The 14,925-nt window shown below is 41.2% G+C and overlaps 1 protein-coding gene and 1 long non-coding RNA gene across 4 annotated transcripts in view; one reads left to right on the forward strand and one right to left on the reverse strand.

Moving 5' to 3' along the window:
- Window positions 1-409: 409 nt before the first annotated feature.
- Window positions 410-11,539, reverse strand: LOC113600230 (uncharacterized). The gene is made up of 4 exons (XR_008292383.1): window positions 11,324-11,539; window positions 10,440-10,525; window positions 9,498-9,634; window positions 410-756 (listed from the first exon to the last, which is right to left on the reverse strand). It is a non-coding gene; the product is annotated as an uncharacterized LOC113600230 (long non-coding RNA).
- Window positions 11,540-11,600: 61 nt separating this feature from the next.
- Window positions 11,601-14,925, forward strand: part of TNKS2 (tankyrase 2) — a 66,656-nt gene continuing 63,331 nt past the window's right edge. For all 3 annotated transcript variants that reach the window (XM_015061925.3, XM_027062615.2, XM_053207786.1), the window contains exon 1: window positions 11,601-12,100. In XM_015061925.3, the coding sequence (XP_014917411.2) occupies window positions 11,902-12,100 (199 nt within the window). In that variant the 5' untranslated portion in view covers window positions 11,601-11,901. The remainder of the gene's footprint in view (window positions 12,101-14,925) is intronic.

Here is a 14,925-nt window from a genome sequence, read left to right on the forward strand (position 1 = left end):
AAAATATAATCTACTGAGTAGAATTTATCATGTGCTACACAGTTTCTTCTCTGGTTATCAATGAGATTGTTTCTTCCCTTTAAATGCTTTGTTATGTATTAGTATTCAATGACTTGTTATTTGATTAGTAGAAATAATTCTTTAAAAAATTTTTTTAATGTTTATTTATTTGAGAAAGAGAGAGAGAGAGTACGAGCAGGGGAAGGCAGAGAGAGAGAGAGAGAGAGAGAGACAGAATCCGAAGTAGGTTCCAGGCTCTGAGCTGTCAGCACAGAGCCTGACGAGGGGCTCGAACTCATGAACCGTGGGATCATGACCTGAGCTGAAGTTGGACGCTCAACCGACTGCACCACCCAGGTGCCCCTACTTTTCTTCCCCCCCCCCCGCCCCCCCAACCTGAGATTTGGAGGGCAGAAGCGACGCAGCAGCCATGATTTTCATGTTTAGAGCTCCGCAGCAGGCACTGTTCTAGCTGGTACACGTTGTCCCTTCTCTCTCTTACCTCACGGCTCCCCCTTGTTGACCTGGAAACCGCGTGGGGCCTGCAGTTGTTCCAACTTCCTGTGACTCCTACTCCTCTTTCACCTCCTCTGACTTCTGTTAATTTGATCGTCTTTAGTTTCTCTCAATAATGATTTGTAGTTCTTTGGTGTGATGGTCTTGCCCAACTTTTATTATATCTATTGCCAGGTATGTGATGTTTTTGATGCAATTGGAGATTTCATCTTTTTAAATTTCATTTGCTGCTGTTTGTGACTGGTAGATAAAAATACAAGTTGATTTTTACATTTCGATCATGTATCCTACATGTATCCTACAACCTTGCTTAAATTTAGTTTTAATAATTCATGAACACTTTTGGATGTTCTACATACACAATCATGACATCTGAGATTAATGTGTTCCCTTCTTCCTTTTCCTTTTTTGGGCTGCCTGGGACCTCTAGTATGGTACTGAGTAGCAGTGGTAATAAAAGGTAAACTTGTCGGGGCGCCTGGGTGGCTCAGCTGGTTAAGCGTCCAACTTCAGCTCAGGACATGATCTCACCATTTGCGGGTTCGAACCCCACTCGTGTGGGGCTCTGTGCTGACAGCTCAGTTCAGAGCCTGGAGCCTGCTTCGGATTCTGTGTCTCCTTCTCTCTCTGCCCCTCCCCCGCTTGCGTGTTCACTCTCTCTCTCAAAAATAAACCTTTAAAAAAAAAAAGGTAACCGTGTCTCACTGCCCATCTCAAGGGAGGGTTTGTAAATAACTCACTCTTGAATATTACATTTTCCATAGGCTTTTTGCAGATATTCCTTGTCAGATAAAAGAAATTCCTTCTACTCTAAATTTGCTAAGAGTTTTTATCATGAATGGTTTTATTGCACCTGGGTGGCTCAGTCGGTTAAGCGTCCAACTTCAGCTCAGGTCATGATCTCACACTTGTGAGTTTGAGCCCAGCTCAAACTGTGCTGACAGCTCAGAGCCTGGAGATTGCTTAGGATTCTGTCTCTCTCTCCCTCTCCCTCTCCCTCTCTCTCTCTCTGCCCCTCCCCTGCTCATACTCTGTCTCTCTCTCTCTCTCTCAAAAATAAACATTAAAAAAATTATCATGAATGGTTTTTGCATGATCAAATTTTTTTTCTGCATCTACTGAGATGATCATGAGTTTCTTCTTTTTTCTGTTAATATGGTGAGTTACACTGGTAATTTTCAAATGTCAAACCAACCTCAACAAAAGTCAGTTTGGTCATTATACATCATCCTATGTACACATTGATCGATCAAATTTACTAATATTTTGTTTAGAATTTCTGCATATCTCTTCTTTTTTTGAGAGAGAGAGGAAGAAAGCATGCAAATGTGTGCACAAGCAGGGGAAGGGCAGAGGGAGAGGGAGAGAGAGAATCTTAAGCAGGTTCCACACCCAGTACAGGGTTCGACTCGGAGCTCAGTCCCACCACCATAATATCGTGATCTGACCTAAATTCAAGAGTCACCCGCTTAACTGACCGAGCCACCCAGACGCCCCTGCATATCTCTTCTTGGAAGAGATTGGCCTTATAGGCCAATTTTCATTTCATTTCTTAATGTCCTTTTCAAGCTTTGGTACCAGAAGTTATGTTTAAAATGAATTGGAAGTGTTTCATCTTTTTCTTTTCTCTGGAGGAGTTGTATAAAATTGATGTCATTTGTTCCTGAAATATTTGAAAGGATTTACCCATAAGGCCATGTGGGACTGAAGACTTCTTCATGAGAAAGTTTTTAATTTCAGAATCAACGTATTTAGTTGATATGGGACTGACTATACACTCTGTGCTGTATGTATCATCTTATTATATTTTAATGCCTGTATAATCTATAGCAATGGCCTCTTTTTATTACTGATATCGGAATTTTGTGCTTTCTCTATCTTTTTTCCCTGACTTACTTTGCTAGAGGTCTCTCAAATTTACTAGTCTTTTCAAAGACCCAACTTTTGTGCCTGTCATTTTTCTCTACTATGCATTTGCTCTCTATTGAATTAATTTCTGTTCACATTTTCAATTACTGCTTCCTACTTTTATAGATGTATCTTGCTGTTGTTTTTCTAAATTCTCAAGATGAATATTTAAATACTTCATTTTCAGTCTTTCATTTCCAACTACAGATTTCTGGGGCACCTGTGTGGCTCAGTTGGTTCAGTGTCCGACTCTTGGTCTCTGCTCAGGTCATGATCTCATGGTTCATGGGTTTGAGCCCCATATTCCACATCCGCCTGCTTGCAGGCGGTGTGGAGCCTGCTTGGAATTCTCTCTCTTTCTCTCTCTCTCTCTCTTCCCCTCCCTCTTTCTGCCTCTCTCCCCAGCTTGCACTCTCTCATTCTCTCTTTCAAAATAACTTAAAGCTACAAATTTCCCTGTATCTTTTTGGAAGAACACAATTTAAGCCACTACACAGCCTTAAATTAATTATTGCTTTTAGTACTTCCCTGGCAATGTTAGGACTTTAGAACACTTTTTTTTTTTTTTTTTTTTTTTTAAGAAAGGCAGACTGCCACGTGCAGTGCCTCATTTGGATGTGTCTGGAATCTTGGAAGCTTGACTACCCTACGTTCTCCTACAAATGGACCTTGAGAGCTTGTTTGGAGGTTCTAGCAGAAGAGTGCACCTACTCCTATACCCTTGACCGAAGAATGTCCTCCTCTATCGGGGAAGGTCATCCTCTTGGACCCAGCGCACAGCTTCGGGAGGGATGCACATGGAGCGGTAAGGGAGGAAGGGGACACCCGCCTAGCCAGCCAGATCAGCCGAATCAACCCTGGCGATCAATGGGGTGACAGATGTCGCAGCCAGATCACCCTCACATCCAGGACTTTAGAACACTTTAACTCCATTTACCATTTCCTGCCTTTTGTGTTATTGTTATTGTATATTAATTCTACATATTTAAAAAAAATTTTTTTTTACATTTATTCATTTTTGAGAGACAGAGAGAGACAGAGCGCAAGCAAGGGAGGGGCAGAGAGAGAGGGAGACACGGAATCTGAAGCAGGCTCCAGGCTCCGAGCTGTCAGCACAGAGCCCGACGTGGGGCTCAAACTCACGAGCTGTGAAATCATGACCTGAGCCGAAGTCGGCCACTTAACCCACTGAGCCACCCAGGCGCCCCTGCTTTCCCTTTTTCTCTTAGTCTGCTGGATCTTCAATTTACCTATATGTCAGACCTGTTCACTATGTCCCATTTGTGTCTGCTGAGATTCTCTTTTTCTTAATCTATTTTCTCCTTCTTTTTCTCGATTTTCTTATATCTATTCATCAAAGTTATGCTTAAAATTTGGCTGATATCTATAATTCTGAATCACCTGTCTGAGCTTTCTCTTGTGTTCTTGGTCATTTCGTACTGTTCCTTGGTATGCTTGATACCTCTTGATTGACAGTCAGATATTGTTTGAAAATTTACAGAAGCTCTGGATGATGAGGGAATCTCCAAGGAATGTTCTCCATTTACTCTGCTAGGCAGGCAGAGTTCGGGCTGATCACCTTAATCTACTCAGGAATGAAATGACTCAATGTCGGGCTGCAGTTTTCCTAAAGGCTTTTTCTACCCCTTCATCATTCCCACAGGTCATGGAGGCGGAACCTCAGGGAACTGCCCAGACTGTAGGTTGGAACTCTACAGACCTGTCTTGAACTCTAATCCTTGATACTTTAGTAGCCTGAGATGGCCACAGTCTCCACTCTGCTTTTCAGAAAGCCTCTGCCCAGCTTCTTGCCTCCTATACTTTGCAGGTTCAGAATTGATCAAAATAGCTTGGAAAAAAACTAACCAATGGGGATCAGTTTTCTGCCTGGCCAGGCTTCAGTCTCTTTAGATCCACAGGATCACCAAAAGCTCTGATGGTTACTCTGCCTTCCAGCAGCGGCCCTTTCCCCAAGAATTTTATGGGTTTTCAGCCACATTCCTTGAATCCATAATTGTGAAATTCCCCATGGAAAAAACACAACTGCAGGATGTTAGCTCAGCTCTCCATGGTTTTCCCCTGATCAGAATTTTGACCTCTCAAGTTCTAAGTTGCCTTGGCAGCATCCCTAGACTCAAGATTTTTTTTTTTATTTTTTTAAATGTTTATTTATTTTTGACAGGGAGAGACAGAGCATGAGCGGGGGAGGGGCAGAGAGAGAGAGGGAGACACAGAATCCAGAGTGGGCTCCAGGCCCTGAGCTGTCAGCAGCACAGAGCCTGACGTGGGGCTTGAACTCACAACCCGCAAGATCGTGACCTGAGCCGAAGTCAGATGCTCAACCGACTGAGCCACGCAGGCGCCCCCAAGATTTTTTTTTAATTCAACCTCTCTAGTTATTCTTAAAGGATGCATTATTCTGCCATAAGTTACTCTATCATACTCTATCTACTTTTATTTATAAAATAATAAATTTATAAAATTTATAAAATTTATAAATTTATAAAATTTATAGAGTAGATCATACTCTATCTACTTTTATTTATAAAAGTAGAAGTTCTAACCACAGAGTTTTAGAGCTCCCCCTCCATTAAAGCTATTGATTATCACTTGGGAAGCTAAACCGCTGAATAAGAGAGTTTATCTTTTTTTAATTATTACTGAGAGAGAGAGAGAGAGAGAGAGAGAGAGAGAGCATGCATGAGCAGAAGCAGGGTAGGGGCAGAGAGGGAAAGAGAATCCCAAGCAGGGTCCGAGCTGTCAGCATAGAGCTCTAACTCACTAACCCTGAGATCATGACCTGAGGCAAGATCAAAAGTCAGATGCTTAACCCACTGAACCACCTAGGCACCCCAATCGTTTTTCTTAAATCAGGTATATGATGGTCTCTAAATCCCAACTGTAATTAGTGTGTCCTATGACAAAATATACATTTAAATTATAGAACTTATCATTGGACTATTTTGTCCAGAAACGAATGAGAAAAATAAATATGCAAAATAAGAAGTATTTCTCACAGCTCTGGATGCTGGGGCCAGCAAATTCACATCCAGTGAAAGCCCTCCTTTTGGTTTGCAGATGGCCGCCTTCTTGCTGGATCTTCACATGGCGGAGACATCATCTCTCTTATGTTTCTTCTGAGGGCACTAATCCCATTGTGAGGACTCATTATTATCTAATGAGTCCTAATTATCTAATTATCCCTAGTCTAATGAGCCTAATTATCTCCCAAAGGCTCCACATCCAAAAACCTTTACACTGGGGATCAGGGCTTCGACATGACTTTTGGTGGAGACCCATTCAGTCCATAGCAGCTGTGAACTGTGTTCTATGATTAACTCAATGGTCTGTAGCTGTATGTGGTAAATGCTGCATTTGCCACTGAGACCCCTCTCCAGAAATGGAGGACTTCCCTCAGCCACTGGAAGTGCTGCAGGAAAGCAGCCCTCAGCTCTCAGCTTTCTTTGGGCATTGTTTGGCCTGAGAAAAATGGCCCAAGATCATACCCCCTTCCAAAGGTAGCTCATATCCAGTAACTGATCAGTGCAGGAGGTATAAGTATCTGTTCCCCTTGGAACTTGGGATAGTTTTGAAGGGCCATTCCAGATGCAGACTTTGTCATCAGGTTGGTTGATTGGGACTGCATCTCAGTTCAACTTCCTCCCTCTACCCAATCCTGTTTCATTCACCTCCCCAATAAAGACCACTGACTAATAAATGTCTTGCACGTTAATCTCTGTCTCAGAATCAGCTTCCCAAAGAACTCAAGTTGTGACACAAACATTAACATAAGTACGTGTGTGTTAACCTTTGCTGATGTATTTTTCTCTTTTGCTGACCTCCATTTTTCAAACTTTCGGCAACAAACATTTTGGGAAAAGAAAAAATACGGAAGTTTTTTGTGTGTGCTTTGTTTTTGGTTTTGTTTTTACAAAGTATGATGAGGATGTATTTCTATCGGCTTTAGCAATAACAAAATGTGCCGGATTTTTTGTCTCTGGCGAACATAAAATAGCTGAAAATACATAGACATTGAAAAGTCAAAATACCATCCCTATTTAATCAGAGGAATTCAAAGGAATACACAGATGAAAAGTAAATGCGCATATAATCAGTTCCCATTAGGTAGCAAGTTAAATACCAAGCCAAAGCTTCCTCACTAAATCATTTTGCAGTGGCTGTCTCCTTCCCAAGCTCCTACAACATCACACTTGAGCAGAGGTCACTTAGTAAGCCTAAAGAGTTCCCTCACCACTCGTTCATTTGACCAACCTACCTGCCCAGTCTATCATTATCTTGTGAGCTGTCAATCCTATACATACCTATGTCTGACAAGCATTTCTTACAACCATCAGTGGCTCTGTGTATTAATTTCCCAGGACTGTTGTAGCGAAGTACCACAAAACGAAGTGGCTCATAATAACAGAAATTTATTGTCTCATAATCCTGGAAGCTAGAAGTTTGAAATCAAGGTCTCAGCAGGTCCATGCTTTCTCTGAAACACTCTATGGAAGAACTTCCCATGCTCCTTCTAGCTACTGGCGATTGCCAGCAATCCTCACATGAATTTTCCCCTATGTGTCTGTGTCTATGTGTCCTTATCTTTCTTGTAAGGGCTCTAATGGTTGTAGTTGGGGCCCATCTTAATCCAGTATGACCTCAACTTCATTACATCAGCAAAGGCCCTATTTCCAAATAAGGTCACAGACTGAGATTCAAATTGCACATGATTTTATAGGAGATACTATTCAACTCAGTATGTATAGTCTGCCCTCGGGCTCTCCCAAACTCACACCCATCCCATGTGCAAAATACATTTTACCCTATCTCCAAATCCCCCCCAAACCTTAATGCATGGCAGCACTAAGTCTAAATATCAACAATCAATTTGCTCTATGAAAAAAAATAAAGGATATTGAATACCTATCTCATACCGTACTCCAAAATCAAGTCCAGAAGGATTAAGGACACTTACATGTAAAAGGCAAAAATTTTCACTTCTAGGAGAAAATAAAGGATGTGTTTTCCATCCTAGGATAAGGGAAATTTTCTTAAACACACACAGGGACACAAAGTAGATGAAAATATTCATAATTCAACTATATTAAAATTGAGACGTCTTTTCTTTGGGAAAGTAAATAAGCAAGCCACAAACTGGGAGGAGGTAGTTTCAACACTGATGAAGGATTAGTATCCAGAATGTATAAAGAATGCCCAGAGCTCAGTAGTAGAAGGCAAACAACCCAACAGAAAAATGGGCTAAAGATATAAGTAAGCATTTAATGAAGAGTAAATACAAATAGACTGTAAACATATGAAGAGATACACTTTATTTGCATTTTTACATCATCTTAATCATTTTTATGTGTACAGTACAGAAGCGTTAAGTATATTTGCATTGTCCTGTCACCATTCATTAAAACTCCCACCTTTCAGATGAGAGCTGCAGGGCCACATCAAGCCTCCATGTATTCATGAGTCTATTTCTGGACTATATTTCATTCCACTGATTGATTTAGGTATTCCTCCTCCACTACATCGTAACACATCCTCCAATACTATCTTAGTACAACTTGGTAATAAATTTTGATATCAGGTAGGGCAAACCTCATACCTAACTCTTCTTTGCTTTTTTTTTTTTTTTTTTTTAGGTTTGGTCTCCCATATACGTTTTAGGATCTATCTCGAGTTCCTTGAAAACCCCATTGGGATTTTGATGAGACTTGCATTGAATTTATGGATCAATCTGGGAAGGATTGCTATGTTAATGATATTGAGTCCTCCCACCCTTGGACATGGCATATCTCTCCATTTATTTAGGTCTTTTTTAGTGAATTTCAATAAAGTTTTATAGTTTCCTTCATACAGGTCTTGCACATTCTAGTTTTATTGCTATCATAAGTAGCAACTTTTTTAAAAATATGGCTTATCAAACTACTGTAAAAAAAATTTTTAAAGCACCTGGAGACATTTTAATACGGGCTGAATATTAGATGATATTAAGGTATTGATGTGAATTTGGTTAGGTTAATATGTTTAAATGGTATTCATTATGGTAAAAGAAAGTAAGACCTTTATGTATTACAAACTTATATTTGAATATTTACTGGTAAAGTGACATGATGTTTCGTTTGCTTAAAAGTTAATAAAAATCATTTTAAATAGTTTATTTTACAAATGAGGAAGAGCTAAAAGAAGAATGGCAAAATAGTGACAAGTGTTGAAGCTGGCTAATAGATACGTGGGAGTTCATTATACTATTCTCCTTATTTTTGTGCATGTTTGAAATTGTCCACAATAGACTTTAAAATTATATTTTCTACTTATTTTTTCTAAGGTATAGAAAAAATACCTTACAGCAACCCTAACAAACTAGTCCACTTTATATAAATGGGATCATACAGTGTTTATCCTTTTTGTTACCAGCTTATTTCACTTGTCCGCAAGCTTCATCCATGTTACAGCATATGACAAGAATTCCTTCTTTTTTAAAAGATGGAATAATATTCTATGGTACATATATACCACATTTTGTTTATCCATTCATCTGCTGTGAACACGTACGTTGTTTCTACCTCCTGGCTATTGTGAATAATGCTGCTGTGAACATGGGTGTGCAAATATCTCTTAGAGAGCCTGCTTTCAATTCTTCTGTATATACGCAAGAGGCATTACTGGATCATATGGTAGTGTGATTTTAAATTTTTTGAGGAAACACCATACTGTTTTCCCCAGTAGGTGCACCATTTTATAGTCCCACCAACAGCGCACAAGACTTATAAAATTTCTTTACATCCTCACCAGCCCTTATTATTTTCTGGCTTTTTGATAGTAGTCATCCTGATGGATGTGCAGTAGTATCCCACTGTGGTTTTGATTTGCATTTTCCTAATGATCATTCGGTTTTTAAAAATGCTAAGACCTTTTTGAGATACCATTTACATCCACTATATTTATTGGAAAAGTTAATCTGACAATACTAAGAATTGATGAGACAGGGACTTTTAAAAAACATGCTGCTGGGGGGCATGTAAATTATTAACAATCTCTTTTGAAGGACAATTTGGCATTACCTTGTAAAGTGAATTCATTTTCCCTAAGATTCAGTAATTCCAGTCCTAGGTAGTTGGTTCCTGCAGTGCTTTTTAAACCTTGAGTCCACACTCATTTGTGAGTTCTGTAATCCATTTACTAAGAGTCACAATTAGCCCTGGAGAAGTAAATGTTGTTTTATTATTTTGTGAAACTTTTGTTTTATATACGTATGTTTACTGGTGGAAGACACTAATTGCATTTCTTACACTATGAGTAATGGTGAAAAAGTTTGAAAACCTCTCATTAATTCTTGCACACGCATACCAAGAGAATGTATAAGAATGTTCATAGTAACAAAAATCGGAAGCAAACCTAGTGGCCCATAAAATTGTAAATTTGTGGTGTGTTCCTACAAGGCAACTCTATAAAGCAATGAAAATGCATGCATGAGACTTATCCTTAAGTGAAAAAAACACCACAAAGACTGACATTTTTTTATTTTTGTTTTTTAAATTTTTTTAAGTTTATTTATTTTGAGAAAGAGAGCACAAGCAAGGGAGGGGCAGAGAGAAGGAGAGATCGAATCCCAAGCAGGCTCGGAGCCATCAGTGCAGAGCCTGACGTGGGGCCACAAACGGTGAGATGATGACCTGAGCCGAGATCAAGAGTCGGCTGCCTAGCCGAATATGCCACCCAGGTGCCCCAAGACTGACGTTTTTATAAAGCTTCCAAACGAGTAAAACTGAACAATATGTTGTTGAGAGATACACACATGGGAAGGGATTAATAAGAACAAATCAGTAAATAGGGAATAATAAAATTAGGAATACATTTGGCAGGTGGATGAAACGGGGAAAAAAAGATGCAATAGTATTGGTGTCATAGGTCTTAGATGTATTCATGGATATTCATTTTATTAATATGCAACATAATTTAAATTTATACTAAATATATTATTTATATGTAATTATATAACTTACATATGTATAAAAAGGTTCCTTCCTAAAAGTGCATATTCTCTGTCTTCTTGCACAGTAGTGAATCAACCCAGTAGAAACTGAATTTCCTGAAAAACAGGTTAAGAAGTTAAAGACTACAGGGGGGAAAATGCCTGTCAGCATGCCAAAGGTCAACATGTATCATTTCATGTAAGCATATCTTAACTTTCAAAAGTTCCCAGAGGCCAGGGCAGGGAGTAGGGAATGATAAATAGCTAGATCACCACCATTTTTTTCCTCTTAGTTTTGAAAAAGAGAGGGAGAGAGAATCCCAAGCAGGCTCTGTGCTATCAGCAAAGAGCAAAGACCCGCCCCCCCTCCGACCCCTCCCCCCCAGGCAGGGCTCTATCCCACGACCCTGGGATCATGACCCAAACTTAGAGGCTCAACCGACTAAGCCACCCAGGCGCCTGGCTAGATCACTACCTCAACCGTGACAATTATCTCTGTGGTTTTCTTGCTTCTGTGGTCTACATATACATCGCAAATCATTAAACTTTGTCAGCCATCCGTACACCCAGTGTATCCACACCTCATTCAAATCAGTACAATATTGATATATGTATGGGTCCGTTAGTTCTGAGCTAATAACGATAGCAAGAGTGATTAAATTCATCACTCTTCTAATTTCCTTTAAATGAACTTGGGGCAGCTCATCTAAACTTCCCATGAAGTGGAAAGCAACTCATTCGTTTTCGAGAAGTGACTTACAAGAAGCAACAAAACAGCAGTTGTAGGGGAAGGGAAGAGACAGTAAACAGAAAAGAAATCCCCCGCCCCCACCCCACCCCCAGGAGAAAGGGATTGTGGAAACTGAAAAGTGGAGACTAAGAATTCTAAAAAAAAATATGCAAGATCGGGAAAACCTTTCAAGCGCTCTTTTCAGTGTACAACGATAAGGAAATTCAGCTCAGGAAAACCATGCCTTTAAAAAAAAAAAAAGGCAAGAAACAGAACCATTCGACTTCAGCAAAACCCACTGCAAAGATGGCGGTGGGACGAAGCCCCTTCTCCTCTCGCCGCCAAAGGTCCTCGCCTCGCATTTCCCACAAACCCCTCCGCGCCGCCCGGCTCGCAGAAACCTGCCGGGCCGGTCTCGGACCACTGCGCAAGCGCGGCACCACGTCACGTGCCCTCCCAGGGCTCAGCGGAGCTGGCAGGAGGGGCCTTGCCAGCTTCCGCCGCCGCGTCGCTTCGGGGCTCGAACGGCGGGTCCGTGCTGCCTCTGCCGCCGCCGCGGGGCACCCGGGGGTCGCGGGGCCAAGCGAGGGGCGCGCGGCAGCGCGGCCATGGGACTGCGCCGACCCCGGTGACAGTAGGGAGCCCAGCGGCCCGGGCCCTGAGCGCGTCTCCTCCGGGGGGCCTCGCCCTCTTGCTCGCAGGGCCGGGGCTCCTGCTGCCGTTGCTGGCGCTGCTGCTGGCGGCGGCGGCGGCGGCCAGGATCATGTCGGGCCGCCGCTGCGCCGGCGGGGGCGCGGCCTGCGCGGGCGCGGCGGCCGAGGCTGTGGAGCCGGCTGCCCGCGAGCTGTTCGAGGCGTGCCGCAACGGGGACGTGGAGCGAGTCAAGAGGCTAGTGACCCCCGAGAAGGTGAACAGCCGCGACACGGCGGGCAGGAAGTCCACGCCGCTCCACTTCGCCGCAGGTAACCGGGACCAATGCCTCCTCGCCTCGCCCCACCTGCGCACCCGGGCTCTCAGGCCTGAAAGCAGACACGGTGGTTCTCTGCTTTTCCTCGTAGGACTCCGGTGCTGGTCGTCTCGCTCTCGCCGATTGGGGACCGAGGCGAGGACTTGGGGCTAGGGGGCGAGCGTGTCCCACTCCCTGGAATTTTTTTTTTTTTTTTTGCTTTGTTTTGTATCAACAATACCTGTACCAACTTCCGGTCTTGCTACTCTCAAAGGCTTCCAGACACAAGAAAGAGTAGGGGACCTAGTAGACTTTGTGATTTGAAAGGCCAGTGATCTTCCAAAATCTGTCGTTCTTGCAAGTTCCACTACAGCTCTTACCAATCATTTGGGTAAAGGTCTTCTTAAAGGCCTTTGTAAAATGTGAGGATGTAATTCAGGAGGAGTAGCTTAATTAGCCGTTGACACGTTAGTGTTAATGGGTTTATCAGGGTCGTCAATCATTAGCAAGTTTCTGGAGAGGCTAGAACTGGAAATAGTCAAGTTTGGGAAACCTGAGATCTGACTTGGGCTGGGTGCGGGTGGGTAGTGGCTGCTACATTAACACTCACAAGTTGGGGTGGACAGTGGGAGGATGAGGGGAAAGATGGTACAGGTACTTGAGCTTGCATCTAGAACTGAAGTTGGGACTAACCTCACCTCATTCTGAGTTTAGATTGTTTGAATTACTTTTTCTTAATTATTTACTAGGTTGGCTTTAAAAGTGTACTAGGTTTAATTGAAGAATTTAAAAGAACTAGAAATGAGACACTCAGTTTATTTCCATAAAGCATTTAAACTTTTCGCTTCGAGGAAAGATTATATATCCTCAAGTGAGCCATGCATGATTGAAAATGGGAGTGGGTTCTCGTACCTAGGATAATCTTAGTTTTTTTTTTATTTTGTATTACATAATTTTGACGTGATGAGCGAGAAAGACTGTAAGAAAAATTTCCTTGTTCACAGATAATTGCTTTTACTTGATTTGTTTGCTTTAACTTGCCCTGTTTTAAAATCTAAATACTACTAGGAGGTAATGCTTTCTATATCAGGTACAACTTTGTTGGGTTCCTATTGGGGAGCCTTTTTAAGAGGAAGGTATGGTGGGAGAACTAGAAACAGCCTGTGGGCAGCAGAAGGGAAAGGGGGAAAGCCACTGAAGTCAGATCTCACCTGTTTGCCATTTTGCCTAAAATTTTAGTCTTTTCTCAACTAATTTGGGTTGTCTCATTTGGCCATGTAGTCAACATTTAAGCAACTGATTTGGCAAACTCATAACCAACTGATAAGTAATCCAAAGGGTAGTGTTACTTAGATTCTGTTCACTTGATCTGTGGGATAAAAATAACCAAGCAAGATCTTAGTTGCTACCTTTCAAGAATCTGGTGTATTAATGAGTTCATGTCTGAAAATAGTAGTATTTAGAGATTATGGGATTAGCTTTTCTTATTGACCTTGTTCCTCCCCCACAATCCCACCCTCGGTTCTGTCCCAACATTTCGAAGTACTTTTTTACATAGATTTCATGTGACTCAGACTGAAGTAAAAAAACTTGTTTTAGGAACCAATCTATCTCACTATTTGCCCAAATTATCTGGTACAGGTCACATGACTAAGAATTTAAGGTACAAAGGGAGAATAATAAAATAAAAATTGTGAATGGTGTACATTAAATCAGAGCATTAAAAGCCCTGCATTTAAACCCAGGCATATGAGAAACTTATTTAAAAATTAGTTTTGTAAATTCAATCTGAGTTATTAATGAGAAAATATGTTTTTTGTTTTTAAGTTTATATTTATTTTGAGAGAGAGAGAGAAAGAGCGTAAACAGGGTAGGGACAGAGAGAATCTCAAGCAGGCTTCATGCTAGATCCCATCAACCGTGAGACTGTGACCTGTGCCGAACATTAAGAGTTGGACACTTAACTGACTGAGCTGCCCAGACACCCCAGAACCTGTTTTAATTTTTAAATAAATGCATTTAGCTGCATTTACTCTTACATATGGAAAATACATTTAATAATCTCTTGTAGATAGCTGTCAGTCATGTTGATATGCATGTAAACATGCCGTTGGAAGTTCATTGTAGGTGTGGGGACTATGTAACTGTCTGACCAAGTAGTTTCTTGTGTTTGTATATTATAGAGTAAGGTACAAAGGGGAAAAATGTTTTGTTTTGTTTTCAGTAGGCTTCGTGCCCAGCACAGAGCCCAATGAGGGGCTTGAACTCACAACCCTGAGATCAGGACCTGAGCTGAGATCATGAGCTGGAATTATGTGTAGCTTAATCAACTGAACTATCCAGGAGCCCAGAAAAATATATATATATATACTTTTAAGCCAATTAAAGGGGGAAGGGGACATGTTTTTTTCTTTCTGTTTTGATGTCCAGGGAATAGGAATGAGAGATCTCTGCAGACCAAGGAAATGAATCATGATAGAAGAACAGTTTAGAAAAATTTGGTATGGCTCAGTCGGTTAAGGGTCTAAAATATTTAGCTATGAAGAATAAATTGCTAACCCCAAAGGAGTTAAGTTCTTCTGTTAATGGAAAATAACATAAATAGGAACTTTTTTCCTATTAGGTGCTTTTTATTATTAAACTAGATTGCATTTCCTCTAGATAAATACTCTTTAAGAAGCCATTTCTTATGAGAAAAATTGTTTCCTCTTCAGTCCCCCACCACACACAAAGGATATGAATGATTTTTTTGTAATGCATCACAAAACTTGTAGCGGCAAGTTGACGGTAGGGAGACTGCAGCTCTAATTTTGCTAAAAGCAATAACACCTGAAATTCTTG

This window comes from Acinonyx jubatus, chromosome D2 (assembly GCF_027475565.1).
Source record: "Acinonyx jubatus isolate Ajub_Pintada_27869175 chromosome D2, VMU_Ajub_asm_v1.0, whole genome shotgun sequence".
Classification (NCBI taxonomy): Eukaryota; Metazoa; Chordata; class Mammalia; order Carnivora; family Felidae; genus Acinonyx; species Acinonyx jubatus.